This window comes from Sarcophilus harrisii, chromosome 3, assembly GCF_902635505.1.
Source record: "Sarcophilus harrisii chromosome 3, mSarHar1.11, whole genome shotgun sequence".
In the NCBI taxonomy this organism is placed as follows: Eukaryota; Metazoa; Chordata; class Mammalia; order Dasyuromorphia; family Dasyuridae; genus Sarcophilus; species Sarcophilus harrisii.
The window spans coordinates 588,907,111-588,934,578 of NC_045428.1; the positions used below are offsets into that span (position 1 = coordinate 588,907,111).

General features: G+C 48.7%; 2 protein-coding genes and 1 long non-coding RNA gene across 3 annotated transcripts; 1 reads left to right on the plus strand and 2 right to left on the minus strand.

Annotated features, from left to right (window-relative positions):
* The first annotated feature begins 15 nt into the window (after window positions 1-15).
* On the plus strand, window positions 16-2,889 carry FAM187B (family with sequence similarity 187 member B). The gene is made up of 2 exons (XM_003766585.3): window positions 16-880; window positions 2,536-2,889. Exons 1-2 carry the CDS (start codon window positions 192-194, stop codon window positions 2,858-2,860), a joined length of 1,014 nt encoding a protein of 337 aa, XP_003766633.1. The 5' UTR covers window positions 16-191; the 3' UTR covers window positions 2,861-2,889.
* Window positions 2,890-4,193: 1,304 nt separating this feature from the next.
* Window positions 4,194-6,624, minus strand: LOC116423028. The gene is made up of 2 exons (XR_004233516.1): window positions 6,584-6,624; window positions 4,194-5,466 (listed from the first exon to the last, which is right to left on the minus strand). It is a non-coding gene; the product is annotated as an uncharacterized LOC116423028 (long non-coding RNA).
* Window positions 6,625-7,025: 401 nt separating this feature from the next.
* FXYD5 (FXYD domain containing ion transport regulator 5) lies at window positions 7,026-19,831 on the minus strand. Its single transcript, XM_012546976.3, is given in 14 exon segments — window positions 7,026-7,328; window positions 7,421-7,466; window positions 7,710-7,784; window positions 7,919-7,945; window positions 9,052-9,114; window positions 13,790-13,840; window positions 14,055-14,117; window positions 14,246-14,332; window positions 15,706-15,775; window positions 16,749-16,816; window positions 16,819-17,712; window positions 18,226-18,242; window positions 18,882-18,915; window positions 19,423-19,831. Coding segments are annotated over 11 exon segments (627 nt in total). The 5' UTR covers window positions 16,871-17,712; window positions 18,226-18,242; window positions 18,882-18,915; window positions 19,423-19,831; the 3' UTR covers window positions 7,026-7,303.
* Window positions 19,832-27,468: the final 7,637 nt, after the last annotated feature.

Below are 27,468 nucleotides of genomic sequence, written 5' to 3' on the forward strand. Positions count from 1 at the left end.
ATAAATAAATTGTTATTGTTATTTGGATGTGTTCTTTAACACATCTGAATTGGGAGGGAGGGGCAAAGAGACTCCAGTCCCATTAGAACATGGGGGAAGGCAGTCGGAAGGGAGAGGCAGGCTTCCTAGGTTCTATTATGTGACTTCATAAGAACTAGTCCACTGTGCTTCCTCTACTATCCCACTCCACCATGCCTTCCATCTTGCTGTATCTCTATCTCTCTCTTCCTGGGTTCTGGGCCTTGGACTCCTTGAGTTGTCCCTCAGGAAGTCATTCCTGCCTGGCCTTCATTACCCCCAATCCAACTACTCTGTCATGTCCTGCCAAAGATTCCACCTGGTTTTTCCAGCCCTTATTCCACTCCTTCCCCAGGAAGAAGTTGGTGATCCCCGAGGCCAGTGGGGACCTCCACCTGCTGCATACCTCCACAGAGAGATCTGGCACCTACATCTGCCAAGATGAGGCAGGTAACACTCGAGCAGTGTACAACGTGGACTTTCAGGATGGGGCCAAACTCTATCTCAGTCACAGCGAGTTGGAACAGCAGCCTCTGAAGAACCAGACCGTGGGAAACAGCAGCCAGTGGACACTCTTTACCCAGTGGGGGCCCTGGCAAGCCTGTGACCGCTGTGGCATTCAGGGGGAACGGAAACGTGTGGGCCTCTGCTATGCCAGGAGATTGGAACAGCCGGAGCTGCCCTGTGGGCTGGCCGACCTTAGCCCACAAGAGCTTCAGCGGGGGCCGGAGCTGCAGATTGAAAGCTGCTTTGTCCCCTGTGGGCCCAACGGCCCTGAATCCACCGTGGTACTTTATGGGACTTACAACTTGGAGGATAACAGCACTGTGTGGCTCAGTTGTCCCTTTGCCACCATCTACAGGTAACAGGATCTGGGCACCTTGCCCCTAGACTGTCCCTTTAACCCATAGAGCCCCTCTGTGCCTTCCTCAGAGACTGGCATTAACCTCAGTTAGACAAATCCTGCAGCTTCTTCCTTCCTCTAGGCACCTCCCTTGTTTTCTTAAGGTAGTAATTACTTTGATCCCCGGTACCGATTTATTCACCAAACCCTAACTTGTTTTCCTGCCCTGGGGTTCCCTAAACTGCCTTGTGGTTGATCCTTCCTTCCTCAGCTTCCCCCTTCTCTCCCCACCTTCCTTCCAAACATTTGGGGAACACATAATAACCTTCCTTTTCAGAGTTCAGAAACCTGTTTTGTTTTGAGACACACCCCAGCTCTTAGACATTCTCCTGTCCCCTTAGCTCTTGTACACTCAACATGCCATTCAGCTAATAAAGAGATTAGTTAGGTTGTTGGGCTTTGGAGGTGTCGGGAGCGGTGTCCCTGGAATCAAAAAGTCCTGAGTTTGAATGCCCTCTAAAACACTTTTGAGCTGGGGGGATGCTGGGCAAATCACCTCCATGCTCTGGGATTCCGTTTTTTTCTTTATAAAGAAAAAAAGCTAAACTCAATGACCTCAGAAGGTATCTATGTATGCTCCTTTCCTCCCCTTTCCTCCATTCAGGTCCCGCAAAAACTCTAGAAATAGGATGGCCATGTCAGTTTTGGAGGGGTGGGAATTGTCTATTGGTCTGTGTGATTTAATTTTATTTTTCTTGATGACATGGATGAAGGCAGAGACGGCATATTAACACATCAGCAGATGACATGAATTGTGCAGGGTGGCTGCCATGGTGACCCACAGCACTCCAGATTCTAAAAAAGAACTGGATGGATAGGCTCTAGTCAGCTCACAAGCATTTGTTAAGCACCTACTATGTGCCAACTACTTTGCTAAGGCAATAGATAGGCTCTGTTCTCAGACACTTACTATCTAATAAGGGAAGATGATACCTCAAAAGAAATAAGAAGTAGGGAAGGAAGCCTGCAGCCTGTGAGAAAGGGTGAAGTTACTTCCCTGGGCCCCCTCCTCAAGTGGAATATCTGGGAAGAGCTCTTTTTAATCTTTCTAATCAAAGGGAAGGAGGGAAAGACCCTAGGGATGGGGTGGAGGGAGACAAACACTGAGGAGGTGTAGGTTTTCAGAGTTTGATGTGATATTGGGTGGATTTCTGGATACCATGATGAAATCCAGGACTGTTGGATAGACCCATTTGAAATATTCATGTCAAGTCTTAGACTTAGATTCAGAAATCAATTTCTTTTCTTTCTTTCTCTCTTTCTTTCTCTCTCTCTTTCTTTCTTTTCTTTCTTTCTCTCTCTCTTTCTCTTTCTCTTTCTCTCTTTTCTTTCTTTCTCTTTCTTTCTTTCTTTCTTTCTTTCTTTCTTTCTTTCTTTCTTTCTTTCTTTCTTTCTTTCTTTTTCTTTCTCTGAGACAATTGGGGTTAAGTGACTTGCCCAGGGTCCCACAGCTAGGAAATATTAAGTGTCTGAGACCAGATTTGAACTCGGGTCTCCCGACCTCAGGGCTGGTGCTGTATTCACCAGAAATCAATTTCATAGGGACAAGAGGGAAGGGATAAGGCTAGCCTTGGGTCTTCCTGCTAGGCTAACCCTGCGTGTCTCCCTTATAGACCAGTGAGCTGGGAGGCCAAGGACATTTCCCCAACCTGGCTGCAGCAGCTGTCTCCCAACAACTCGGGTCCAATCTTGGATCTCCCCTCCGGAGGGAGCCGCCTGCGAGTGACCACTTCTGGCACTTACCGCTGCTATGTGAGCCGCAAGCTGGTGGGGCGTTTCGATGCTGCCTGGACCCACAATACCCCAGTGGCCCACAGCCGGTCTGAATTGATCCGCATCTACTCTGTGATTGAGGCTGTCATGGTTATGGCCGTGCTGCTCCTCATTCTGCTCAGCTTCATCCAAATGTGCAGGACCAAGCTGAGCAGCAATGTCTAGGGACGGAATAAAGTGGGACCATGACGTTGGTCTCTGGTTGTGTGGGTGATTACATGGGGGCTGACCGCGGAGCGCCGAGCTTGGAGAGGCATTATGATAGGGGGTGTCCATGACCCAAACAGTAATCATCAGCCCTTTCAAAGTCTTATTTCAAATCTTAAATTGGAGGGTCTCAATTTTTTTGGAGGGAAGTCCTGGACATCTGGGATAGAATTGATGGAGCTCAGATCTTAGAATGGTGATTTAAATGCATAAAATGAAGTACACTGAACTACAAAGGAAGCCAATTACATTGAAATAAAGGGGCCTGGGGCAGCTAAGTGGCACTGTGGATAGAGCAGCAGGCCTGAAGTCAGAGGACCTGAGTTCAAATCTGGTCTTAAAAACTTAACACTTCCTAGCTGTTTGACCCTGGGCAAGTCACTTAACCCCAATTGCCTCAGTGAAAGAAAGAAAGAGAGAGAAAAAGAAGGAAGGAAGGAAAGAGAGGAGGGGAGAGGAAGGAAGGAAGAAGAAAGAAAGAAAGAAAGAAAGAAAGAAAGAAAGAAAGAAAGAAAGAAAGAAAGAAAGAAAGAAAGAAAGAAAGAAAGAGAAGGAGGAAGGAGAAAGGAGGAAAGAAGGAAGGAAGGAAAGAAAGAAAAGAAGGAAAAAGAAAGAGAAAGAAGAAAGGAAGGAAGAAAAGAAAAGAAATGTGCCTTCTCCCCCTTCTCCATTCTTAGAACTCCACTGAAATCTAAAGGTAGATATTGTAGGGGTCCGTAGAGCTCTGACAAAGCACTCCTGTCATAGATTAACTTGGAAAGCTAGAAAGAACCTTTTAAGAACAATTAGCCTATCTTCCACTCCCCTCTTAGTTTAGGGTAAGAAACTGAGGCACAGGGAATTTAAGTAAATGAACTGACATCCCTGGGTGATAAAAAAGGCAGCATTTGAACCCATGTCCTCTGAGGGCAGCTAGGTAAATCAGTGGACAGAGTACCGGTCCTAGACTTCAGAGCTGGCTTCAGACACTCCTTAGGTGTATGACCCTGAGCAAGTCACTTTGCCCTGTTCACCTCAGTTTTCTTATTTGCAAAATGACCTAGAGAAGGAAACGGCAATGACCACTTCAATGTCTTTGCCAGGAAAAACCCAAATGAGGTCATAGAGACTTGGACGCCAGCCACCAAAACATGACTGGACAATAACAATCTCTGACCCTTAAGGATGATATCTAGTATGCTACACATAAGTGCTGATCTTTACAGATAAGGAAAATGAACTCCAGACAGGCCAAGTTCCTCCAAAGCCACCAGCTGGAAAGTGGCAGAGATTTGAACTCAGGACTAATGACTCCAAATCATTGAACCACATTTGAGGCTCAACATTTATTAAGCACCTACTGTATGCCAGCCACGAGACTAAGTTCTAAGGATACAAAGAAAGGCAAAAGTCCCTGCCTTCCAGGAGCTTACAGTCTAATGGAGAAGGTGCCATGCAGACTACTCTGTTTTTGCAAGATAAATTGAAGGTCTCTGGTTGCTGATAAGTACTGAAAAATACCCTTTTCTCTGGTTTTAAATGAGGAAACAGAGGTCTAGAAAGACAGGAGACTGGAGACTAAAGAATCGGCCTTGACACGCACACAGCTGAGCCTGGGAGACTTGGGGCAGCTGTGTGCTGAGCCTGGGATCCCAAGTCTCTATGGTGCCTGTGGACGAGGGTCTCCGGGATCTCTGGGTGTTGATGCACTCTGCAGGTGAAGCTGTGTGGCCAGTTGGAAATCATCTGTGAGCGCCTCTGTTGGCAGCTGCCCAGGTACCAAGTGACTATTGAGGCGTCTAGAGGGAGTGGAGAGCCTTCCAGGAGCCCCTGGCTGGGCGTCTCGGGCTCTACAGCTGACCGGCCTTTGCCCTTTCAGACACACCTGTCCCGGGGCCCATCCTTGGCTCTTCCTTGCTCTGGGTGACAGTTACCCACCACACCCTGCACGTTTCAGAGGAGGTCACTTTGATGTCCTTGGGAGGTGGGGAGGGGTGGGCAGGACCAGAATGATGATTTCTCTGTAAATAAGGGCACCTGCACAGTGGGACAAGTACCTGTCTGCGCTCCTCCAGCCAGCCCCTGGCGAGCATAGCCCACTGCAGATACTAGCAGCAGGGCCTTCCCAGAACTTGGCTCCCCTGGGCAGTGCCCATAAAGCCCGGGCAAGTGGTTCCTGGCGGTGCAGTGGACTCTGAGCCAGCTGGCTTCCTCCCTGGCTCCGCGGTGCAGCAACGCTCCCCCTGATCGAGCCTCACGTCAGCCCTTAGTCATTCCGGGCAGCAGACAGCAGGTCTGCCAAGGGCCGAGGGGAGCCAGAGATGGGACAAAGTGGGGTGGGGCCTGAGCAGGGCGGCCACCACAGCCTCAGGCGGGTACTCAGGAACCTCAGACACCCCTCTCGGCCTTTTTCTGAGAAGGAGACAGGGAGGTCCAATGACGCTGAGTCGCTTGTCCCAACCCCTCCTAGTCATTACTCTCCCAGGTAAATTTCCAACCCATCATCCCCTGAGACTTAGCTTTGAGGGTCCTTAGCTGTGGCGAGTTGGGAAATCCATAAACGACGATTAAATTTGTTCCAGGCCCTAGAATGAAGATAAAAAAGGAACAGTCCCTGCCCTCGAGAAGCTTTTGTTTTATACAGGAGAAAAACATGAATAAGTACATAAAAATGTACAGGACAATTTCACAGGAAAGACTTTGGAGCGGGATAAAGGGGTGGGGAAAATAGGAAGAAAGGCCTCCTGGGAAAGGTGACATCTGACCTAAGAAGAAGGGTTCTAAGAGGAGGCAAGCAATGGGTGCACTGCAGGTACAAGATGAACCTTATGCAAAGGAATGGAGGCAGGGGGTAAGGTCTCGTGTAAAGTCCCATGTAAGGTCCCGTGTAAGGAATGGTAAGAAGGTCAATTCCCCCGGAAGGTAAAGTGGTGGAGAAAAGGGATTCATTATAAGATGAGAAAAGTAGGCTGGAGGTTACATTCTGTCACTTGGACAAACTCAAAATCTGGGGTTTTCAGTCATGTCCGACTCTTTATGGCCCCATTTGGGGTTTTCTTGGCAGAGATACTGGAGGGGGTTGGCCATTTTCTTCTCCAGCTCATTTTCAGATGAGGAAACTGAGGCAGATGGGGTGAAGGGACTCTGCCAGGGTCACACAGCTTCTAAGTGTCTGGGGCCAGGTTTGAACTCCGGAAGATGAGTCTTCCAGATTCCAGACCCAGTGCTCTGTCCAGTGTCCCACACACAGGGTAAATACAATGGAATATTGTGTTGCTAGATAGAGCAGCAAAGAGAGTGCTGGATCTAGAGTCGGAAAGACCATCCTAGCAAATCATGTAATCTCTCTCTGACTCAGTTTCTTTAACTATAATTTTATCATCTTTATTATATGAGTCATTATAGTGATAGTTTCTATTATATTAATATTAATTATTATATCATGTTAATTATATACATTATATAATTATATTAATATTAATTATATTATATATATATATATAATAATAATATATTATATAATAATACCACCTGCCTCTGAAGGTTGTGGTGAGGATCAAAAGAGAATATTGAAAAAGGCCTTTGAAAACCTTAAATGCGCACTATTACTATACTCACAGGAAGAATGATGGGACATTTCTCAACTTTGTATTTCCCCAGCTTCACTTTGGATAGAGTAAGTTTTCCCCTTCCATTTCTTACCCTCTCCTTTTCCTCCTCCTCTTCTTCTTCTTCTTCCTCCTTCTCTTCCTCTTCTTCTTTTCTCTCTCGTGTCTGTCTCTCCATCTGTGTCTGTGTCTATGTCTGTCTCTGATTCTGTTTCTCTTTTGTCCTCTCTCTCTCTCTCCCCTCCTCTCTTATCGTCCTCTCATCTTACATTTCTTTATATCGCTATACTGAGACCTCCCTCCCCAGGTGCCTAATGGTTGGGACTTCTGGCTCTGCACTCCCGGATCTAGCCCATGTTCTGCTAGAATCCCCTAGGATCCAGGAGATGAGAGCCGAGTCTTCAGCTGAAGCGGGATTCTGGGTGCTAAGTGGGGATGCCATCCGCTGACCCCTTCCCATGAATCCCATCCCTTCATGTCTGCTCAGCAGAACCTTCCACGGAGGAGACGCCCGGTCAAGAACCAACATCCATTCATTCATCTGACCCCACAAAAGTTTATTGAGTATTTGGCACCATGCTGGGTGCTGAGAAACTCGGGATCTTGAGGGGGGACATCACAGCCAGGGAGACCTAGAAATTGGGAGGGCCGATGCCTTCCTGAGAAAAAGGTTATAATGATGGGAGGTCAGACAAAGGATCGGTCACTAGGACTTTCTTCTCAGAACTCCCTGCGCCTCGGGGGTGGCCAGAGCCTCGGGATCCTTCTGTGAACACCAGGGTTCCACCACTGCTTCCTCACTAGCGTTGGGGCCTCAGGCCTGGGTCACCCTGTAGGCACTTTGAAGGGACAAGAGAAAGCAGTGAGACAAGGGACCTCCTGCCTCTGGAGTCCCTGGATCTCCCCAGCCATCCCCCCCAACCTCACTTACCTTCGCTTCTGCCTTCTGCACCAGCGGAACTGGCGGCATCGATCGCCTGAGAAGTGGAATTGGGGCAGGACGAGAGAGTAAATCCCCCTCCTGGGATTGGAAGGGAGCCCCTTCCCAGTCCCTGGGCCACAGATGGGGAGGACTCACTCCAGAGGCGGAGGAGGGATTGACCCCCAGATCACAGGCCAGGCCAGTGGCAAGAGCCAGTACAAAAACGCATCTAAGAATCTTATCCCTCCCCAGCCCCGCCCTGGACACCGGGAGTTTCTCAGCTTTCCCTCCTTCTTACTGGTGAGGATGAGGATGCCGGTGATGAAGAGTACAGCAGCTGCAATTAAGCCCCTCTTTCTGAGTGTATATTCATCTGAAAGAGAGGGAGGAGGAGGAAGGGTCAGGGAAGAAAAAATAAGAATTAGAGTGAGCCAAGGGGGAAGGAGCTCCTTTGTTTTTCCCGCCTCCTCCCTTTCCTTGAGCCCCAAGTCTGGATGGATGACTCACTGCTTTTGAAGGGATCCTCCTTACCACCTGGGGAAGACACAAAGAAGATCAGAGGGAGGGGGATTCTTTCTTGCAGCCCCTTCCCCTTTCCCAAATAGTCTTTCTCCCTTAGAACGTAAACTCCCTGAAAGCAGGGACTGTCTGGTTTTTGTTGTATTCCTAACACTGATCACTCTGGCCAAAGTCTTGACCATCCTAGACCAACTCCCTGAGAGTACAGAAGGCAGGATTTGAATCCAAGACTTTTGAGGTCAAAGGCAGCCCTCTTCCCACTCTGCGACACCCTCCCCCTGGTCTTGGTTTGAATTCAATTCAGTTTCTTCATCTGTAAAATGATCTGGAGAGGGAAATGGCAAACGTCCCCAGTATCTCTGCCAAGAAAACTCCAAATGGGATCAGGAAGAATCGGACAAACCGCAAAAAACGCTTAAAAAGGCCTGAGCAGTGCAAAGCCGGTGCCAGGAGCCAGAGAGGCAAACAAAGAACAGGGCCACACCCTAATGATAACAGTAGCTAGCGCCGGTCGTTGGCGAGTCCCACCCTTCGGGACCCCCTTTGGGATTTTCTTGGCAAAGATACTGGAGTGGTTTGCCATTTCCTCTCCAGCTCATTTTACAGATTGGGAGACTGAGGCAAGCAGAATTAAGTGACTTGCCCAAGGTCACCCAGGTTTGCCATTTCCTCTCCAGCTCATTTTGCAGATGGGGAAACCCGAGGCAAGCAGGATTAAGAGACTTGCCCAGAGACACTAGTTAGTGTCTGAGGCTGCATTTGAGTCTTCCCCACTCCCAGCCCAACGCTCCATGCACTATGGCGCCACCTAGCTGCCCATAGCTAGCATGCAGCCCTTGAAAATTTCCAAAGCACTTCATTCTATCCCAAACTGATACAGATGAGGAAACTGAGGCAGACGAGATCCTGAGAACCCAGGTCTCCAGCTTCCCAAGCCTAAGGCCCTCTCATGTTCTAGGCTGGTTCCTAGGGAGGAACAGCTGCGAGTGGGTCCCAGAAGGAGAAAAGGGGGGAGCCCGCTCCCATCACCTCCCTCCCAGAATGACTCCCACACTCTCTCACTGACAGCTCTCCTGGGTCCCTCCCTCCTAGCCGGGGCCGGGGTACCCGAAAGCACTGACCAGAGGCGATGGGAGGCGTCAGGGGGTTCGTTCTGCTGCCCACAGTAGTAGGGTCCGTGTGACCTGGAGAACAGGGGCCAGAGACTGCATATATCCCTGTGCTGGGAGAGGGACCCAACCCCTGACCTCGGGAACCACGTGCTCTAAGAATGGCCAAAGGAACAGGGGGGCTTCTGGGAAGAGGGAGGGGCCAAAAGGAGGGGCCGGGAAAAGTTCTAGGAGAAATCTGAGCCCATTGTTGAGATGGTAGGAAAGAGGAAAATTTGGCCCATCAAAGAAGAGGAAAAACACCGAGAGATTATATAAAGATTTTTGAGGTAAAGGAAGGAAGTTAGTAAAGGTGGGGAGGTGGTTTAATCAGAAGATGGGTTTTGGCGCAAGTTAGACTATGCTGTATTGTTTTGTTTATTTAGTTATCCAATGTTTTAATAAGATTTTTGTTTAGTATTACTTACTTTTCTTCTTGTGGATGTTTCCACTGTTACTTTTGGAGTTTGGGTTTCCCATTTAATATATTATTAGTTTTTGTGTGATTTTGGTGGTTGGATAATTTAAGGGTTAGTTATTTCTTTCAACTTTCTTATTATTCTCTCTGGGTTTTTGTTTGTTTCTGTTTTTTTCTTGTGTGTTTTCTCCTTCTTTCTACTTTTTTCTTTCCTTTTTTTCTCTATTTTTTTCTTGCTTTTCTTTCCTTTCTTTTTTTTTCTTCTTTTTCTTTCTTTCTTCTGTCTCTGTGTGTGTGTCTTTCTCTTTCTCCCTCCTTCCTTCCTCCTTCCTTCCTTACCTCCCCCTTCTCTTTCTGTCTCTGTGTCTCTGTCTGTCTGTCTCTCTGTGTCTGTGTATGTGTATTTGTGTACGTTTCTCTTTCTCTGTCTCTCTCCCTCCCTCCCTCCCTTTCATTCTCTCCTTCCCTCCTTATTTCCCTCTCTCCCCCCTCTCTTTTCTCTCCATCTCTGTCTCTTTGTCTGCCTCTCTATTTCTCTCTCTCTCTCTCGCTCTCTTTCTCTCTCTCTCTCTCATTCTCTCTCTCTTTAATTATAAAAAGAAATGAAATGAAGAAAAAATCAACAGTCTCAGATCCCCGCAACCAGCTATGCTCTCTGGCCAGTGTCGCCAGCTAGGTGACCCATAAACACTTCAATCTGAATATAGGTGGCAGCATGGCAGGACAGAAGGCATGCTGGGGCTAAAGCTGGTGGATTTGGATTCAAATCCTGACCTTCTCATCTACTAGCTTGGTGGTCTTAAAAAACCATTCCATCTCTCTGGGCCTCAGTTAAACTGTAAAATGGGGCGGTTAAGAGTAGATGACCTCTAAGGTTTCTTCTAGAGCTAAATGTCCACAACAGACTTTATTCTCTCTCTACCTCCCCCTCTCCCCAAGCTTCTATTCTCCCTAATCTTTTCATCCAGGACAATACCACCTTTCTAGAGACCCCTGTTCAATAACTTGAATTCTTTCCCCATCACATCCAATGAAGCATCTGACCTTCCCTCCTCAATATTGCCCAATAAATCATTAGAAAATTAAAATCAGGCTAGGGATTTCTTTGGCTTAAGAAACTCCCAGGTATGGAACCTTCATTCACCAATGCAGTTTGGCACCTTCTCAACACTTTACAGCCTTATAGCTGAGGTGCTTAGGATCACACCTCTATTACACTTTAAGAAAGACTTGAACACAGACCTTTGAGACCAGTTGTCTCTCTATTCACCACTCTGCCTCTTGAATCCAAATTAATAAATGATATGCATATATAAAGCATTCTGCAACTCTTAGTGCTATAAGTAAATTTAGAGTATAGTAAATAAAAATATAGTAAATTTATAGTATAGTAAAATATAGTAAATAGTTATGATTATGGTTATTATTATTATTAACAGAGACAGTTAAAAGCAATGAGACTCCATGTTGGTGAGGAACTGCTTTGGTGGGCCATGGTACAAGGCTATTGGCGCTGATAGAATGTCCTGGCACTAGGAGAAGGGACCAAGAGGAAAGCCAGGAAAACAGATGGAGGTATGCAGAGAGAAGAATCAGCTTAGTAATATGAAAAACATAACCCTTAATTTCATCAGATTTGGTTCAAAGAGGGAACATCATACATACTTAGATTGGTATAGAAACTTGTTTTACCCTATATGGAAGTAGGAGGGGAAAGGGGAAAAGAAAGGAGGAGGCTAATAGAAGGATAGAGCAGAATTAGAAGGGGAAAGGGATAAGAAAAGAGGGGCTGAACAAAACGAGGACAAATTGAGGGAGATGGTGGAAAAGCACAACACTGGTGAGGAGGGAAAGGAGAAAAGAAGAGAGAAAAGTATAATCTAGGAAAAACAGGATGGCAGAAAACACAGAATTAGTCATTTTAACTGTGAAAACGAATAGGATGAATTGTCCCATAAAATGGAAGTGGTTAGCAGAGTGGATTAAAAGCCAGAATCCTACAATATATTGTTTACAAGAAACAAATTTGAAGCAGAGAGATACATACAGAGTAAAGGTAAAAGGCTGGAATAGAATCTATTATGTTTTAACAGAAGTAATAAAAGCAGATCAAACAAAAGCAGTATTAGATGTAATTTTAAAAGACAAGGAAGGAAACTACATCTTGTTATAGATAATGAAGTAATATCAATACTAAACATATATGTACCAACTGGTAGAGCATCCAAATTCCTAGAGAAGTTAAGAAAGTTGCAAGAAGAAATAGACAGCAAAATTATACTAATGGGGATCTCAACCTTGCTCTCTCAGAACTAGATAAATTGAACCACAAAATAAACAAGAAGGAATTTAAAGAAATAAATAGAATATTAGAAAAGTTAGATATACAACAGGATGATTTCAGAAAGGCCTGGAGAGACTTACACGAACTGATGCTGAGTGAAATGAGCAGGACCAGGAGATCATTATATACTTCAACAACAATACTATATGATGACCAGTTCTGATGGACCAGGCCATCCTCAGCAACGAGATCAACCAAATCATTTCCAATGGAGCAGTAATGAACTGAACCAGCTATGCCCAGAGAAAGAACTCTGGGAGATGACTAAAAACCATTACATTGAATTCCCAATCCTTATATTTATGCACACCTGCATTTTTGATTTCCTTCACAAGCTAATTGTACAATATTTCAGAGTCTGATTCTTTTTGTACAGCAAAATAACGGTTTGATCATGTATACTTATTGTGTATCTAATTTATATTTTAATATATTTAACATCTACTGGTCATCCTGCCATCTAGGGGAGGGGGTGGGGGGGTAAGAGGTAAAAAATTGGAACAAGAGGTTTGGCAATTGTTAATGCTGTAAAGTTACCCATGCATATATCCTGTAAATAAAAGGCTATTAAATAAAAACCAAAAAAAAAAAAAAAAAAAGTTAGGTATAATAGGCCTATGGAGAAAACCAAATGGGAACAGAAAAGAATATACTTTTTTCTCAATCATACATATAATCTACACAAGAATTGACCACGTATTAGGGCATAAAAACCTCACAATCAAATGCAGAAAGGCAGAAATAGTAAATGCATCCTTTTCAGATCATGATGCAATAAAAACTACATGTAATAAAAGGCCATGGAAAAATAGACCAAAAATTAATTGGAAACTAAATAATCTAATCCTAAAACATGAGTGGGTGAAACAACAAACCATAGAAACAATCAATAATTCCATCCAAGAGAATGACAATAATGAGACAAAATTGATGGGATGCAGCCAAAGCAATTCTTAGGAGAAATTTTATAGCTCTAGATGCTTACATAATAAAATGGAGAAAGAGACCAATAAATCGGGCATACAACTAAAAAAGCTGGAAAAAGCACAAATTAAAACCCTCCAATTAAATGTCAAATTTAAAAATCTGAAAATAAAAAGAGAAATTAATAAAATTAAAAGTAAGAAAACTATCAAACTAGCAATATGAAAAACAAAAGTATGATAATAACAGCCTGAAAAATCTGAAAATAAATTACCCATACAGACATGAGAGAGATCAGAAGAGGTCCCAAGTACATCTTGGTTATCTTGCTAAATGATATTGCATTTTTTTAAAAAAAAGTTGACTATGTTTTCTCTATCAATAACAATTTTACAGTGGGAGCAAGAGTTAGTTTGTACAATAGAAGGTTTGTTGGTCAGAAGAGATAATTTGCAAAGATGGAAGATCAGCAGTTTTCAGAATAGGGACCTTCCTCCATTTCAGCAAGTGAGCCCATGGAGGAGAAGGCATTCACTCACTCAGAAGTACACTTCAGAAATGAGATTTTGAGAGGGAAGGGCAAGGTCACCAGGATGATCTTAAGCAAATTTCTTCTCCTTAAGCCGCAATTCTTTCAAATGTCAATGAGGACTACATCATGGCCTCTGAAATATTGTCCAGCTCTTAACCTAAGTCCTCAAAGAAATCTTCCTGACTCTAAACCCAGCTGTGCCCCATTTACTGACACACTGATTCCTAGAATAAAATAGAAATTTAAATCTGGTAAGGAATGATGTGATGATCTTACATGGGGAATAATGGGAGGGGACAAAGGCTTCCTGAATTAGGGGGTCTTGAGGTGGACTTTAGAAGGCAGGGACAGAGAGGAGATTGGGAGAAGTAGAAAGCAGCTTAGTCAAGGACTAACAATGGTGTGAGGGAAAGTGGAGACAAGGAGAAGATAACTGGATCACATAGTATGGGAAACTTAGGGCCCTTCTCCCACATATTAGCTCCCCACTTACCCATTTCTGAAGTTGTCTCCATCTTATTTTCTGGCTGGGTTTGGCCCGTGTCTATTCCCCAAAGGAAACAGAGGAAAAAGGGACATGAGAAATGGCATCCTTCGCCCAACAAGGTTTGAGGCCCTGAACTCTTTGTCCCTTGGACAATTCTACCTGAGATAGATTTAAATCTCAGCCTATCAGCAGCTGAATCTGGAGTAGGGTGGAATGGTCACCCCCAGGTCATTTCCCTTTTCCTCCTCCAGCATCCATGAATTCCACTTACCTTTATCATCCTTGGTTGGATCCATGGAAGTCACCTGGAGCTCTGAGGTGGTTGGACTTAGAGCTGGGGGAAAGGCAGAGTTGGTTGAATAGATGTCCTGGAGCTCCTTACAATTCCCACAGAAAGCCCTTAATCTGCCAGGCCCCCTCCCCTAAGTCTCTTCCCTCCTTACCCCGCTATTTATCCCTCACCTGTGCTTAAACTTGAAGTAAGCGGCTCCTCAGATGGGGTTGTATGGTTCTTTTCCATCATGTCTGAGCCGGGGGCCATCGATGTACCTAAGTGGGTGCCATTGATATGTCCAATTGGAGGGGGCCAGTGCGGGAGGGAAGAGAAATTCATTCAGCTAGATTCCTTCCACCACCATCCGCCCTTTCTTGTAGCCCTCCTGCCTCCTCCTTGGGACAGAGCCATATAATCAAATCCTCATTTGGGGATAGAAAAGGAACCGCCCAAATCCCTGAAAGGTTTGCTTTAACTGCATTCAAACTCAGAGGCTCCTTTACCATAGCTTTAGCTTTGAAAATAGGTCTCAGAATTCACCTAGTACAGCTTTCCTTATAAAACAGGAAACTGAGGCCCAGAGGGGTAATATTTTCTGCCCAAAGTCTCACAAAAGCAGAAAGAAGAAGAAGAATCAGGGCTGGACCCCACATCTTCTGCCCCAAACCCAATCCGGTCATTCTGCCCCATGGGCAATCGCCTTCACATTTCTGCCCTACCTCAAAGGGGCCAGCGTGAAGCCTTCTCTGAGTCCCTCTTTCCTCATCTATTTGGAAAATACTTAGCACAGTGCCTGGCACATAGTAGGCACTTTGCAAAAGCTTCTTTCTTTCCTACTACCAGAAAGCAATGTGATACAGTGGGGAGTGTTGGCTCTGATGTTAGAAAGCTTGGATTCGAATCCCTACCCCTGGTTCCTTCTACCTAGGTTGTCTCAAGCAAATTACTTAGCTTCCTCAGTTTTCCCTTTTGTAAAATGAGGGGTTGGGACCAGATGTTCTCTGAGGTCCCTTATAGCTCTAATCTATGATCTTATGTCACTTCCTTTGTGGGGCTCAATTTCCTCATTTGTGAAAAGTAGCTTGTTCTAAGTGGCCCAGGAGGTCCCGATCTAGGACCTCCTACAGAAGTCATCATCCTGGGGTCCTCCAATAGATCTGTGCCCCTCTCCAGGTGGGCATTCCCTCCAACAATGCAGATTGCAGCTCATCCAGGCTTGCCAAAGAACTGAAATGGAGGGCGGATGGAGATGGGCCCAGCTGGGCATGAGGAGGCTGTGACACATTGCAAATCAGGAATTAGGAAGAAGAAGCTGTGGAAAGGGCATCATGTGTGGGGAGGAAGGTGGGTTAGTGCAATGGAAAGATTGAGCAATTACTCATTGACAGGCTCATGTGCTTCCCAGAAAAACTGCACGTCCCGTGGATGCCTGGCTTGACTTAAGGGAATACCAAGAGAAGAACCAAACGGGATGGACAAGCCTGGATGAGTTATAATCTGGAGCTGGGGAAATCAAGGTTTTAAAAACACTGACCCAGTTCCTACCCCCGGGGAGCTTTAGGCCCCATTGGGAGCTATACCAAATAATGGAATACTACTGAAATCTGATTAGAAGGAGGGGAGAAAGGGAAACTGTGGCGTGACTCACCTTGGGTCCATGAAGATGGGGCCAAGCCCAGGAGGAGGAAGAGGAAGTAGAGGTGACCTGAAGCTGACATCTGTAGGAGGGGGGTGATGGGGTTGAGAGATGTGGGGAGGGGGCCTCCAATTTCCTCCAAACTGGGGAGGAGTGTGTGGAGTCTGAGCAGAGCTATGGGGCTGGCATTTGGACTCCCGTTTGTCTCTGAGGAACATCACAGACCAGTTTCACTCCCAGAAGCCCTTTCTCTGCAGAGACCCCAGGGAGGAAGTGGGGAAATGTGGGGGGAAATCAATTCCTCTACTTCTCTGACTCCTATCCCCATCCCCATCTCAGTCACCCCGCCCCCTGCTCCCCCAGAGGAAACAGGAAGCAGCCAGCCTGGGAAGGGTTTGGCGGCCACTGATGCAAGAGCTTGCTTAGAGCAAAAATGTTCCTCCCCTTCATACCCCGGCTTCCTCCACGTTATTTTCCAGCCAGACACTGGCTTGTCCCAATCTCTTACCCAGCCCGGGGACCAGGGTCAGAGTGGCTGGAGCTGGGATGGATGGGCCCGCTTCCTTCCCTTTCTCTCTCCGGTCTGTCCCCCCCGGAGCTGAGCGGCCCAAAAGGAGGGAGGGCAGAGACACATCATGAGTAACGGGATCCTGCTCTAGCAGGAAAAAATGAGCTGGCTGGAGGTGAGGGGTGGAAAGGAGGGGCACGGACGGAGCTGGAGCCACAGGGAAAGGGAAAGAAGACGGGAGAGAGAGAAGAGGCTGTAGGGACCGTTAAGGTAGGTGGGAGATGCTGGAGACAGGAAAGAAAGAAGGGGAGAGCAGAGAAAGTGGGGGACCGCGAGAGTCTGGGGGGGTAACAGTCAGAAGCACTCACAGCGGGCTGAGACAGCTGGAGAAACAGAAAGGGGAGAGGGGATCGGAGGAGACCCACAGAGAGAGAAAGGGACAGACAACTATGGGCAAAGGGGGCCCGGGTCCAGGAGGTGATGGGCGGAAAATTTCTCTGGCTGTCTAGAGCCCAAGGGAAAGGGAGGCTGCAGGAGAGGACTTTACCTTGGAGCTGGGGGGTCCGGAGCTGGTGGCCTTGGCCTGGTGGGGACAGTCAGGGCGGGGTGGGGAGACGAGGAGGGGTGGGTGAGAATGGGGCGGGCGGGGGCCAAGACTGGGAGAGTCATTTCCTCTTTGGCTTCCTGGCTTCAAAGTCAGGGGCGGGAGCCAGAGAGAGACTACGCAGGGTAGAGTGGGGGACACCCCAGTTTGAGGAAACGCGGGGATGAGCTTAGGAGATGCCCTGTGGGCGAGCAGGGCAGGAGTGGACCCCTTGGAAAGCCTTACCCGTTCTCTAGTGGGAGAAATGAAGAGGACTGTCAGGTTGGAAGAGGGGGGAAGGAAGAAGTACCTTGAGACTCACTCATTCTGTCTTTATTTTGGTGGGGGGGGGCCTCACTTCATTCTTTCCTCTCCCTCCCCCACAAGAATCAGGAAGGACACAGAGAAACCAGAGGGGAAAAACCCTGAATCCACATTTATTGAGCTCAGAAGGTAACAAACAGGGTTCAGGGCTCAGATGACTGAGTCCCAGAAGGGCAGCAGGGGGCGGGGGGGAAGGGGTCTGGATTTATGGGATCTAGGAAAGGGCAGAAAGTGGAGAACGGATTCCTGGATTCTAGGAAGGAGGCAAGGTAAGGTCTGGGTCCCAGAAGGGGGGACCAGGGGACCGGATGCCTGGGTCCATGAGGAGTAATAGGAATGGACTTTATTGCAGAAGCCTCAGGGAGGGGGGCCAGCCCTGTCCCCCAAGGGGGCTCAATGCTCTGGCCCTGGGCACTCCCTGCGGGGTGAGGAGTCCAGTTGGGGGCACAGGCAGCTCATATAGAAGGGGAACATTCACTGGTGTGAGGGGGGGCTGGGAGCGGGGGGGCCCCAGCAGTCTCCATCCCTAACCCCTGGGGTCTTTGAGATGGGGGCAGCGGCGGAGCTGGATGGGCCTCCTCATGTTACACGGCTCCCCCAGGGGCTGTGGGGAAAGAGACAGGGGGATAGAGAGAAGAACAACTTGCCACCCCGATATTCCCCTCCCAAAACACACTCACACACACGCTCACTTGTCTGACCGGTGGTTAGTAAATCCCAGGCTGCTGCTGCTTTTCCTCCCCTCCCCCTAAGGAGGACAGGGACGGGAACAGGGACTGGGCTTGGGATTTGATCAGCGTAGGAACCTTCGATTCCCAGGCGACCTCAGTACAGATCGCCTGGGACAGTCTCAGAGTTTCTACCCAAGGTGACTTGCAGAGTCACAATTGCTCCACGTCCCATCCAAAATTTGAGGTCAGATCTTCCTTCCTCTGAGAACAGCTCCCTGACTAGGCAGCACATTGACCCTCTGAGACTTAATCTGAAAGTCCTTCCCCAGTGCGGCTACTCCGCTGTGGTGTCCATCCGGGCACAGATTATTCCTGCTCCCCACAGCGACACACACACACACACACACATGCACACACGCTCCCTAGTGAGGAGAATTGACACTTACGGTTTTTAATGGTCGGACTGCGGGAAGAAAGGAATGATAAGAGACCGTAAGGAGACCAAGAGAGAGACAGAGACAGGGAGACAGAGACGGGGAGCAGAGACAGGAAGACAGAGACAGAGAGACACAAATGGGGAAAGAGAGACAGAGAGACAGAGACAGAGACAGAGAGACAGAGAGAGAGAGACAGAGAGACAGAGAGAGAGAGACAGAGACAGGGAGACAGAAGGAGAGACAGAGACAGAGACAGTGAAACAGAGACAGAGAGACAGAGACAGAGAAACAGAGACAGGGAAACAGAGACAGAGACAGGGAAACAGAGACAGAGAGACAGAGACAGGGAGACAGAGATGGAGAGACAGAGACAGAGAAACAGACAGGGAGACAGAGACAAGGAGACAGAGACAGGGAGACAGAGACAGGGAGACCGACAGGGGCAGATGCACAGAGACAGAGGGAGACCTGGGACAAGGCAGAGATGGCTAAGGAAGGTGGGGCAGAAAGACACAAGGAGATGGAGAAGATCAGAGAGACAGAGGCAGAAAGAGACAAGGACAGAGGTGGAAACGGGGTAGAGGGAGGGTGCAAGCTGGGTAGAGGGACTCAGGGGAAATAGAGGAAGCCCACCCTCATCCCCGATCCCCCCAAACCCTTCTGACCTGGAGTCTGACTTCCTACACTTCACCTTCTTGCCTGTGGAGTGAAAGAAATGGGAAAATGGAAAGCTGAGACTAGAGTTGGGAGCCAGGGAAAATAATTGGGAAGGGACCCACCCAAACTCAGCATGGCGGCCTCTTAACCCTAGGGTGGGAACGCTGTGGTCTGAGGAGGCTGACTTGGGGGGAAGTCCTCTGGACTGGGAGCTGGAGGAAGGATACTGGCAGAGAGCTCTAGGTAAGGAGGGTCTCCAGAGCAAGGGGTCTCTGGATTAGGGGGTCTCTGGGATGGGGATCTCCTGGATAGAGGGTCACCAGAGTAGGGTGTCTCTGGGACAGGGAGACTCCAGGACAGGGGGTCTCTGGGATAGGTGGTCTCTAGGACAGGGAGTCTCCAGAGCAGGGGGTCACCAGGGCAGGGGGTCTCCAGGATAGGGGGTCTCTGGGATAGGCAGTCTCTAGGACAGGGAGTCTCCAGGACAGGAGGTTTCTGGGATGGGAGTCTCTGGAGCAGGGTCTATGTAGGTAATGGAAAAGCACTCACTGACAATAATGACAATGCCCAGAACAAACATGATGGTAGCCAGAGTAAGTCCCACAACACGAACAGAGTCGTAGTCTGAGAAGGGAAACAGCACATATGATAATCCACTGCATGCAGACTCTTGCCCAGTCCCTCTCCCCAAACCTCCATCCTGTTTTTATCCCAACTTTGGAGGCCTCAGTTTCCTCATCTGTCAAATGGAACCTCAACACAGAAAGGAGCTGAATAAACCCTATTTCCCAAGCTGTCCCGCCTTTCCCTTGGTAGGTGCTCCCTCCCTCCTCTCAGCTGTCCTCTCCCTGCCTTAGGCTGCCTCTCTACATAACTTAATGTGAGCTCAAAAAACACCCACTATATTTGTTTGAACAGTAGCCTGAGCCCAGAATAACTTCGGGGGGACAGGGAGCCTCCCAGGCCAATCCGAGCCAACAGGATGTAGCCCACGGGCAGGCAGGAGAGCTATTTGGATTATCAGTCCTGCCGGCCCCCCCCCCCCCAAAAGGGGAAAAATTTGGGGGGGCCCCCCCCGGAAAACCCAAAAAAGGGGGGCCCTTTTTTTCCCCCGCCTTTTTGGGGGGGCCCCCCCCTTTTCCCCCCCCCCCAAAAATTTAAAGGGGAAAAAATTTTTTGGGAAAGGGACCCTTTTAAAAAGGGGGAAGGGGGGGAAGGGGCCCGGGGGGCCCCGGGGGGGGGCTTTTTTTCCGGGGGGGGGGCGGGGCCGGTTTCCCCGGGGCCCCCTTCCCCAAAAAAAATTTTGGGAAAGGGGTTTTAAGGGGTTTTGGGAAAGGGAAAAAAAAAAAAAAAAAGGGGGGAAAAAAAAAAAAAAAAAAAAAAAAAAAGGGGGGAAGGGGAAAAAAAAAAAAAAAAAAAAAAATTTTAAAAAAAGGGGAAAAAAAACCCCCGGGGGGGAAAAAAAAGGAAAAACAAAAAAGGGGAAAAAAAAAAAAGGGCCCGGGGGGAAAAACCCCCCCAAAAGGGCCCCCGGGGGGGGGGAAAAAAAGGGAGGGAAAAAAAAAAAAAAAGGGGGGAAAAAAGGGGGGGAAAAAAAAAAAAAGGGGGGGAAGGAAAAAAGGGGGGGGGAAAAAAAAGGGGAGGGGGGAAAAAGAAAAAAAAAATTTTTTAAAAAAAAAAAAAAAAGAAAAGGGGGGAAAAGGGGGGAGAGGGGAGAAAGGGGGAAAGAAGGGAAGGGGGAAAAAAAAAAAAGGGGGGAAAGGGGGGAAAAAAAGAGAAGGGAAGGGAAAAAAGGGGGGGGAAAAAGAAAAAAAAAAAAGGGGAAGGAAGGGGGGGAAAAAAAAAAGGAAAAGGGGAAAGAAGGGGAAAGGGGGGGAAGAAAAAACCCCCCCCCGGGGGGGACTCCCCCTTTTTTTCCCCTTCCCCCCCCAAAGGATGGGCCCCCCCCCATTAAAAACCAAACAAAATTACCAATTATGGAAATTTCTTCCCCAAAGTAAAAATTTTTTTTTCCCCCCCCTTAACCCGTTTCCTTTTTTAAAATTTTTTTATTTTTTTTTTTTTTTAAAATTTTTTTTTTTAAGGGGAAAAATTTTAAAAAAAAAAAAACCAAATTTAAAAACCCCAAAAAAGGGGTGATAACAAAAAAGGGGTTTTTTTTTTTTCCCCCCAAAAAAAAATTTTTAAATTTAAAAGGAAACCATCCGAAAAAAAAAAAAAAAAAAAAAAAAAATTTTTTTTTTTTTTTTTTTTTTTTTTTTCTTTTTTTCCCCTTTTTTTTTCCCCAATTAAAATTAAAAACCCTTTTAAAAAAAACCTTTTAAAAAAAATTCTTTTAAAAATTTTTCCAACCCTTTTAATTAAACTTTTCCCCCAAATTCCCCAAAGACCCCCCTTTTCCCCCCATTCCCTTTTTCCCCCGGGGTTTTCCTTTTCTCCCAAACCCTTTTTTTAAAAAAATTTTTTTCCCCTCCCAACCCTTTTTTTTTAAAAATTTCACCCCCCCAGGGCCCCTTCCAAATTGAAAATTTTTCTTTTTCCATTTAAAAAATCCCTTTTTTATTTTCCTTTTTCCTTTTTTTTTTTACCTTTTCTCTCTTCCAACCAACTTTTCTATCAAATTTTTTTTTTCCTATCTATCTCAGTACCTATCTCAGTTTGTCATTCATCCATCCATCCGTCCAAGTACCTACCTACCCATTTATCAATTCAGTCATCTATCTATCTTTCTATCCATCCACTCATCTACCTACCCAATTATTCATCTATCCATCCATTTATTTATTTTTCTATCTACCTACCTACCCCTCTATCTATCTATCCATCTACCTACCCATCTATCCATCTATATATCCATGTATCTATCTATCTCTCTGCCTATCATCTATGTATCTGTCTATCAAATTCTCTTCCCTGATAGAATGCAATTTCCTTAAAAATAGGGATTGGTTCATTTTTGTCTTTGTGTCCCCAGTATCTATCAAAGTTCCTACCACATAGTAAATGCTTAATAAATACTTGGGGGTTGATTAATTACCTCAGGATTTCTTTCAGAGCATGAATGATTGGCAGGCATGTTTTCAGTCAATCTGTCCCACTTTCTCACACTTATACCTAATTTCCTTTGTTTCGCCTTTCTAGACTCGGTTTAAAATCTCTTCTCTGGGAAGTCTTTCCAGCTTCCACCTTTATCTTCTGTCTAGTCACATTCATATAATGCTTTAGGATTTGCCAAGTTATTCCCATTTCATAGATAAAGAAAACAGATATTAACATTGAACTTCCCAGGGTCTTGTAAGGGAGGATTCCAACCCAAGTTTTCTGCTTCAGATCTCTGGTACCCTAACCACTACACTCGTTTCCTCCTGTAAGCCCCCAGGTGGCTCCCTGGATCTGACTGTTGGTTTTGGAATTCCGCCTCTTTCCTCAGTTGAGGGTTCCCTGAGCTTCTACTACCTCGGAGGGAGAGGGGTCTGACACATGTCCTCCTCAGGATCCTTAGAAAACCCAAGGAGTCGGGAGGGCTTCCCATGAGTTGGGAAAGGAACCTTTTCCCAAGTCCATTGAGCCCTCAGATTTAAATTTGGTAAGAACCCATAGGTTTTTGAAAAGTTTTATGAGCTCATTTTCTCAAATTCCCAGGTGTAGGATACAGGCTTGAGGATCAATTTTTGGTACTGAAGGCATCTCTATCTCTGTATCTCTGTCTCTCTCTGTGTGTCTCTCTCTGTGCCTGTCTGTCTCTGTCTCTCTTTGTATCTGTCTGTCTCTGTGCCTGTCTGTCTCTGTCTCTCTCTTTCTCTCTCTCCCCCTCTGTGTGTGTGTGTCTGTCTGTCTGTCTCTGTCTCTGTCTCTTTCCCCCCGCCTCCCTGATGCCCCACCCCCAAAACACAGGGGGGTGGGAGGAAGGGGCCCCTCAGGGGGAGCTGCACCCAGGGTGGAGCAAGAAGGGATGGCCATTCCACAGGCCCGGGGAAGCTAGGGAAGGGGGTTGCTTGGGCACTGGGGCACCTTGAAAGGAGGGAGTGTGATGGGGGAAGGGAGGATAAGGAGAGGGGGAGGGTCGTGGGGGGAGGAGGCAATGTGGTCAAGCACCCCCTTATTCTTTTCAACCCCAAGAATCTTCGATTGGGCTTACCCCAAGCTAGGAGGCCTCTAACCTTTGCCTTTCCAGACTCGGGTGGAAGGAGTGCGGGGAAGGCTATCGGTCAGCGCCGGCTCTAAAGCCCCCAGACTCTCCACAGAGCCTCAATGGCTGGGCCCCTTTGCCCCTCCCGCGCCCTTCCTCTCGAAGACCCGCGTTTTTTCTCAGTGACTGCAAGACAGAACATGTGGCTTCCTCCGTCCCCGTGGATCTCCCGAGCCCTGAGATTCCCCTCAGAGGAGGCTGGCCTGGGATCCGTTGGGGGGAGCTCTTTGTCGGCCCATTGGTCATCGATCGGAACACGGCAGCATCTCCGGGAAATCGCCGGCTCTGGCTTCCTGCCAGACAGATGTCTGGAGAAGATGCGCCTGCCCGCCAACCCCCACCCCACCCCCAGCACACGCACACCACAGCTCCCCGGCTCCTCCTGGCCCAGAACCTTCTCCCCTACAGAGCCTAACCCCCCCCCCCAGAAACTCCTCTTCGCTCCTTCCCTCAACCCCCACTGCTCCTCTGCAGCCCCTTCTCCCCCCAGAGCCCCTCTCCCCCGGCTCCTCCCGCCTCAAAGCCTCTTCCCGTGCAACTTCACTCTCCGAAGCTATAACACCGCCTCTCCCCCCCCCAAGACCCTTAACTGCCCCTCTCCCCACATCCTCCCCTTTTCCTGTGCGGAGAAAAGGTGCGAGGGCTTTCTCCCCCGGCTCTCCTCGCCCCGCCCCGCCCCTCCACCGAGAGCATCCGAGCATCCCAGGTCCGGGAGGCTGCGGCCAACTTGGGTCTCCGCGGGGACGGGAAAGCTGCGGGTTGCGGGGGGTGGGGGATGGTGAGGCTGACACCATATACTTGAGAGGCAGCGAGAGGGCCCGTATTCAAACACTGCGACCCCAGGTGACCAAGGGGACACACCCGGGGAAGGGCCCTCCCCACCCCCAAGGCCAGCAGAGGGAGGGTTCCCCTCCGGTCCCTCCCCTCCCCTCCCTGGGTGGGGTCACTGCGGCTTACCGCCCCTGCAGGCACGCAATCCCCGCAGCCTGCCCCTCCCCCCCCCCCGCCCCGGCCTCGCTCTTTCCCCGCATCTGGCTGTCGCTCCCCCTCCCTCTGCTCGGGCTCCCCTCCCCCCCCAGTCTCGAAGGTGTATTTGCCCAACAGAGGTCCTTTAGTCTGTGGAAATGACCAACTGTAATACCTCATCCCACCTCCCTCCCCCTCCCTCCCCGGCCCCACCCACCCTCGCCCCGGGTCAAGAACCCTGGAGAGCCCGAGAAACGCGGCCATCCACAGGGACGGATGTTCTCCCTCAGGTCCGGCCCCTGCCTATGTGCAAGCCCGGAGGTCTCCCCCCGCACCCCGATAAACAATCACACTTCCGCCGGACATGCCCTAGCGCATCTCGGGCCCTCCTCGCAGAAAACACCTTCCCGCTGCACTTCCCCAGGGGCTGGACCATCTAGTTGCCATAGCTACGGCTCAGATCAGTCACTCACTCATTCAGCGAACATTTATCCAGTTTACAAGATCCAGGGCCAGTGACATCCCCTTTCCCTGCCTCCCCCCTCCCGGGGAAGATCTCCCCGCATGCCAGAAGCTCTCCCCTGGCCCACTTCCTTGAGGGCTCCCTCTCAGCCCCGGGAGGAGTCTTTTACCTGTCATCCTCCAAAGGCAGGTTCGATCCTCAGTCCCTCCAGCCCAGGTTCCGTCTCCCTCCAGCACCAGGACCCAGATCAGGGTCCTGGCTCTCTCCATCCCCTCAGACCAGAGTTCCCCTACCCCTCTATCTCCGTGCCCAACGGGGTCCCCTTCCCCCCAGCCCCCAGTTGGGGTCCCCTTCACTCTCCTCCTCCTCTAGACTTCCCCAGGTGCCCTCCCCAGACCTCCGAGAATGGGATTCCTGCTTCTTCAGCTGTTTCATAACGGGGCCCCCTTCCTCTTCCCTGCTCCCCACTAGCCACTAGATCAGGCAGGAGTCCACGTCCCTTCTTCCCCTTGACGGGGTCCCCCCTTCCTCCATCCTCCCGGCTGGGGTCCCCTGTAGCTGCGGGCTTGGTAGAGCCTCGCTCCCTCTCACCCTGTGTGATGGGCTCGGGGGTCACCATGGCTGGGCCGGGGGCGCGGAAGGCAGAGGCAGCAGCTGCAGAGGGAGCCCAGATCTGACTGGGGGAGGGGGGTCAGACCGGGAAGGGGGGGGACTGGAGAGGGACCTCCGGGTTGGGGGCGGTGGAAAGGGCGGAGGCGGACACTGCAGCCAATGGGGGCTCCGTGGGGGGGGGGGGGGGGGGGGGGGCGCATGCCCAATCCCCGCCTCGAGTGTCTGCGGAGCCCGTGGGCGGGGGCGCCTCCTAGTGGGGGGAGAGAGGGAGCGTCAGCCTTTCGGGGCCTCGGGCGGCCGGACCGGCTGTGGGACAGAGACACGGACTGCGCGCGGAAGAAGACTGGCCTTTATTACAGGTTTGGAGGAGCTAGGGACACCGTGGGGGTGGGACCGTGGGCAGAGTCCTGGGAAACCTGTGGAGAGTGGGCGGGAGAAGAAGCTTGAAGTCAGGGAGGGACCTGTAGGCGCGGGGAAATCCCGGGGGCTTGGGCTCCTCGGGAGCCTCGTCGCCCCTTTTCTTTCTCCTCGCTCAGCGCCCCCACCCCCACCCACCCCGAGAACGACCCGTTACCTGGTCAGCCTCGGCGACTTCATCTCAGGCTCCTAACGCCTTCTGCTGGAGAGGCCTGGGGAAGGAAGGCAGAGGTGGGGGCCGCGCGGCGGGAGGCGCCCGGGAGTCCCCCCCAGGCTCCCTCAGCTCACCCCACCTCCTCTCATCCTCCTCCCCGGCAGAGATCTTCCGGGGGTTCTCCGCATTCTCAGGCAGCCACTGACCCCCCCCCCCATCACAGTGACCACACCCCCTTCTCTAAGTGGGGCTACTCAGGAAGGGGCTCCGAAATCAGACTCACGGCGGATGGAACTGCGGAAAGTGCCCTCTTCTTCATCGGGCTCCCCGGTTCTGAGAAGTGCGAGAAAGGCAAGGGAGGGTCCTGTTAGGCCAATGGATGAAGGGGGATGGGGGGGGGAGAGGAGAGAGAGAGAGAGACAGAGACAGAGACAGAGACAGAGAGAAGAGAGAGACTGAGAGACAGAGAGAGAGGAGAGAGAAAGACAGAGAGACAGAGACACAGAAAGACAGAGAGAGACACAGAGAGACAGAGACAGAGAGAGAGAAGGAAGAGGAGGAGGTGAGAACAGAAAGGGGAGAGAGAAGAAAGAGAATTAGAAAAAACAGAATTTGAGATAGAGCAAGATAGAAATGAAGAGACAGGAACACACAGATTGTGCATGTGTGTGTCTGTGTGTGTGTGTGTCCAGAGTGGATTAAGATAAAAAAGATACAGTCAGAGATAGAGATGAAAATAGAATCTGAGATGGTGCAAGACAGAAATAGAGAGAGAGAAAGGCAAAAGTAGAGAGATGAAACTACAATCACAATACAGAGAAGAGGTGAGAAATGAAGATGGAGTCAGAAGCAGAGCTGGAGAGGGAAGGGATGACAAAGTAAAAAAACCAATCAGCTACATCCCAAGTTCATAGTCTCACATACAATCTTCCTTTCCCCTTTTCCTTTCCACTGAAATGTCATGTGTGTTGCGTTCATAACAAAAAAAGAAACAGAAACTGAATGTTAAAAATGAAAGTTGTGTCAAAACCAGACGTGGAGAAAGATTTGGAAAGACAAAAACAATCCTGGGAGAGAGGGAGAGGTTAAAAGAGGGGAGAGAGAAGTGAAGGTGGAGAATGGAGTGCAAGGGAACACAGAGAGATAGTCAGAGATACAGAGACAGAGAAAAAGAGATGATTCCAAGATATGCAAGGAGAAGAACAAAAGTAGAAAAGTAAGATAGACTCGAGGAAGGTTGAGAGATAGATGAAGAAACAAAGAAGATAAAACTCATGAAAACAAAAAACAGAAGTGAGGAAAATTCGGCAGGAAAAGTAAGAAGAATCACTCCACTTTTACTGTGGTTAGTACACTTGACACTCTGGCCTAGAGAATACAATCAATCAATCAATTAGTACCAAACAGTAAACATCTGAAGCCAAGAAAAAGACCCAATACCCACCTTCCAGAGGTTTACATTCTTTCCAGGAGACAACAAGCCCACCCAAACAAAAACTCCCAAGAGATAAATACCCACCAAATGTGAATCATTAATTCCCCCTCCCCCACACCCCATCCCCTAATTCACTCTTATGTATTTTGAGAAAACTTACACAAGACAATGAATACAGGAATGAAAGGAACGCCAGCAACACTAACCCTCTCCATCCCTCAAAGAACTAGCCAATGAAGCAAAAAGTAGTAAAAGAAGCAAAAGCCGTCAAAAACCATAAAAGCAAAAAAACAAAAATCCAAAAACTAGAAAGCAAAGAAACCTAGCAACACAAAAACAAAAACCATATAAAACAAACA

What these genes read in the sequence shown, in the direction of transcription:
- FAM187B (XM_003766585.3), top strand. Translation starts at nt 192, where the DNA reads ATGCCTTCCATCTTGCTGTATCTCTATCTCTCTCTTCCTGGGTTCTGG. An exon ending in CCCTTTGCCACCATCTACAG is followed by an intron (nt 881 to 2,535) that starts GTAACAGGATCT and finishes TCTCCCTTATAG; the next exon opens with ACCAGTGAGCTGGGAGGCCA.